The sequence below is a fragment of the Scylla paramamosain genome, chromosome 37 (assembly GCF_035594125.1).
Source record: "Scylla paramamosain isolate STU-SP2022 chromosome 37, ASM3559412v1, whole genome shotgun sequence".
Lineage (NCBI taxonomy): Eukaryota > Metazoa > Arthropoda > Malacostraca > Decapoda > Portunidae > Scylla > Scylla paramamosain.
This window is the reverse complement of record NC_087187.1, coordinates 10,182,501-10,186,087: the sequence shown is the minus strand read 5'-3', so window position 1 is coordinate 10,186,087 and position 3,587 is coordinate 10,182,501. Positions and strand designations below refer to the sequence as shown.

General features: G+C 36.9%; 1 protein-coding gene across 3 annotated transcripts in view; it reads right to left on the bottom strand.

The window, feature by feature from the left end:
• Positions 1 to 1,003: 1,003 nt before the first annotated feature.
• Positions 1,004 to 3,587, bottom strand: part of LOC135091480 (phosphopentomutase-like) — a 38,455-nt gene continuing 35,871 nt past the window's right edge. For all 3 annotated transcript variants that reach the window (XM_063989149.1, XM_063989146.1, XM_063989147.1), the window contains exons 10-12: positions 3,448 to 3,550; positions 2,750 to 2,976; positions 1,004 to 1,175 (exon numbers count right to left, since the gene is read on the bottom strand). In XM_063989149.1, coding sequence (XP_063845219.1) covers positions 1,073 to 1,175; positions 2,750 to 2,976; positions 3,448 to 3,550 — 433 coding nt within the window. In that variant the 3' untranslated portion in view covers positions 1,004 to 1,072. The remainder of the gene's footprint in view (positions 1,176 to 2,749; positions 2,977 to 3,447; positions 3,551 to 3,587) is intronic.

Sequence of the window (3,587 nt, the reverse complement as noted above, 5' to 3'; positions counted from 1 at the left end):
CAAAAATGACTTGTTTTGAATTGTTTATAGTCTTTCATTTAGGTGCTGTTTTAAATTGGTAATTTTAAATTGATTCATGTTAAATTGATGTTCTTCTGTACATAGACTGCTTCAGTCTGTGCTGAGATTAGTTTGCTTTGCATATACTGTGTTATCCACTACAATTTCCTGAATTTCCTGCAATGGCTGTCACCAGTAAAAACAGAAGAAAAAGTTTTTTATCTTTAATTTCTATGAAGAAATATTTCTGAAGATCTTGCCAGCTTCTCCTCCTTCATGCATGCATGCACACACACACACACACACACACACACACAGCTGGATGCTTTGATTCATTCACTTGGGTAACTGTAATAATGAGTTGGTCAATATCCAATGTAAAGCTTTCTTACAGACAGTATTAATGATGGTAAAATTGAAGTACCACTGATTTTGGTAATGTAATTTATACTGCATTAGTTCATTGCCTGCTGATGCTGAAAATGTGTTTTTACAGCCAGTCATATTATTCATGAGGTGTCATTCTGTACTTAACAAAATTAGTGGTTTTGTTTAACACAAAAAAATGTGTTTGCATGAATGGTCAGTAAAATACACTAGCTTGATATAAAACATAGTACATTCTTCTTTAAATGCCATAAGGAACATTAGGAAAAACTCATGAACTTCAGCCAATAAGTTCTAAGTATGTTATACTTTTCTTCACACACAGTTAGGTAATGTATTAACAGTTCCTGAGAGACAGTATCACAAAGCAATTCACAGTACATGGCTACGCACACTTAAAAAGACCAGCAAGAATTATGGTGCTCAAAAACTGAACACAGATCCTATAATACTGAGAAAACATGACTTCACCACACTCTCCAAGACACTGAGCTCATCATCCATCTAGATTTACAAGAATAAACCTCTCCACCATGCATAAAGGAAAGAACATGAACTACTATATATAATTCAATGAAAAACCAATCTCCTTTAATGGTCAAGAAAAGAAGAGGCACAGACTTATCCACTCATTTAATCTGAATAGATGCGAGCTGACATGTGGTCATGGTTTGCGAAAGGCCTCTTAGTCTGCCTTGGGAATGAGGCTGTTCTTGCTTGGCTGCATCAGTTCCTCCACTACACAATTCACTAGGTCTGCAAGCTCCACCTCCAGAGCCTTCCAGTCCCTGTAAACAATCAACCAGTTAATCAATCAAACAGATAGTACTCAAATTACACTTCCAGTCTTACAATCCCTATAGATAATCAATCAATCAATCAATCAATCAGTCAGCAATCAACTGATTCCTAAACTCCATTTCCAGAGTCATCTAGTCCTTGTAAATATCAGATTTCCTTCTGAGATATCATAGAAACACTGAGGAATATATCTGAAGGGAAGATAAACAGGCCTCAAGAGGCTCTTGCTGAGAAATGAACCCCTAAAATAATATTTAAAGAAACACAAATGCTGCAAGTTACTGATTTGGTCAAGATGATTACCATGACCATACCATGACCTGAGTGATTTTTTACTGTTCAGTTACTGAAGGAAAAAAAAAAAAAATCAGTCAATTGATCAACCAATCAACTGTCCCTAAGTTCCACCTTCAGAACCTTCCAATGCCTGCAAACACTTTGTCAGAACTATTGTTCCAACAGAGAATTTAATGTTGGTGGGTATTAGTCAATTCAAATGTAAAATTCCACCCTAACAAGTGCATGAACCAATGAGGATTCGAGTTGGGCAGATTCACACTCCTGAAGCAAACCGTTATCATTCCACTCGATCTGCAGTGAGTCAGTTAGACTCCAGCCAGCATTCAATCAATGCTCCACTTCTTCAACTCAGCTTATTACCATCATGGCAGACATTTCACACCCAACTCCAGCTAAGTACTTGTTTAGTCTCAGGCCTGTGCACTGATAGGTACTTAGCTTTCTGTGTGGTTGCCCAAACTAAGGTATTTATAACCTGGCCTTACCCCATATATACTAAGTGGTCAAAACTTTATCAATCAATCAATATTTAAATGCCAAATATTTCTCATGATAGGTTTTAATTTCCAGAACTCAGTATTATAAATCACTGAAATCATCAAAGTTGTTGATGTTTAAAGTTTTCCTTGAAATGAGATGAAATGATATGATAATGGAATAAGTTAAAAAATCTTAACTTTTTAATATACATTGGTTATATATGCTTTTTACTTATTTATTCATTTTTTCTTTATGTATGAGGGGCATCAGCCACGGGCAACAAAATTAAAAGAAAAAAAAAAAAAGGCCCAATGAGGTGCCAGTCTCCAAACAGAGTCAGACATGATTGTCAAGAATTGGAGACTACATGTCTTGAAATGAAAGATTTCAAGTCATACAAAGGAGAAAATACAGAGGCAGGCTGGGAGTTCCAGAGCTTACCATGAAAGATAATGAATGAGAGAGAAAGCTGGTTAACTCTTGCAATAGGGAGGTGAATAGAAAAGGGGCAAGAGAAAGTAGAAAGTCTCGTGCAGCAAGGCCATGGGAGGAGGGGAGGCACAGTTAGCAAAATCAGAAGAGCAGTTAGTGTGAAAATAGCAGTAGAAGATAGCAAGAGATGCAACATTGCAATGATAAGAGAGACTGTAGACAATCAGTTAAGTTGATAAAACAGATATACTGTGTGACTTGAGTAATTTTCATTAATTTGTAATTAGTAATAAATACATCTACACACAAAGTGTGTATATGTATTACATATACACAGCCTCAACCTTACCCTTGGTCAGGAGTGGCACACATCTCTGAGTAATACTTAATCTTGGGCTCTGTGCCGCTGGTCCTTAGTGTCAAGACACAACCATTGCCAAAGGTGAAGGTAATCATTTCACTAGAGCTGGAGACAGGCAGCACTGCACACTTGTCAGGCTGGGAGGAGTCATACCCAGTAGTAAGGTCCCTCACAGAAGCCACTTTAAAACGACCATTGCCAACACTCTCAGGGTACTGCAAAAGGAGGAATTCTGCTTTGAATAAGCTGATATTAAGAATATGATGTCTAATGTGTGATGGTGACTCATTTTATGTATAATTTTCTTACATGTAGGGGAGGGTTGCCTGCAACAACAAAAATCTGAAAAAAAGCCTGTTTGATTACAGCTTCCAAAAATGCTTAGAGAAAAGTGTTTCGAGGAGGGCTGGCTAATTTAGTTTTAGTTCCAAGGTGTTTTGATATTCCTTTTTTGAAACAGTGCAAGACATATGACTGAAGAAATGTAGAATCAGGGAAAATTTCAACGTTTACCAGTGAGAGAGAGGTGAAAGAGTGAAGACTGGTTAAACCTTGCATTATTACTCTTCCCATAAAAATAAAGAAATTGGGAATACAATGGTACCTCAAAATAATACTATACTTAATAGAAAAAAAGAGTACTGTGCCATTCTCAAAAACCCACTGCTGCATTAATAGTAACTCACTGTGTCCTTCCCAGAGAAGTTTCTCATCCTCTTGAACATATTTCTGATGGTGTCTTGGTCATGACAGATGTAGTAGGAGTTGTTACAGATGTGATAACCATACCTGGGAATAATATCACCATTTAACCCATCTGCTCTGA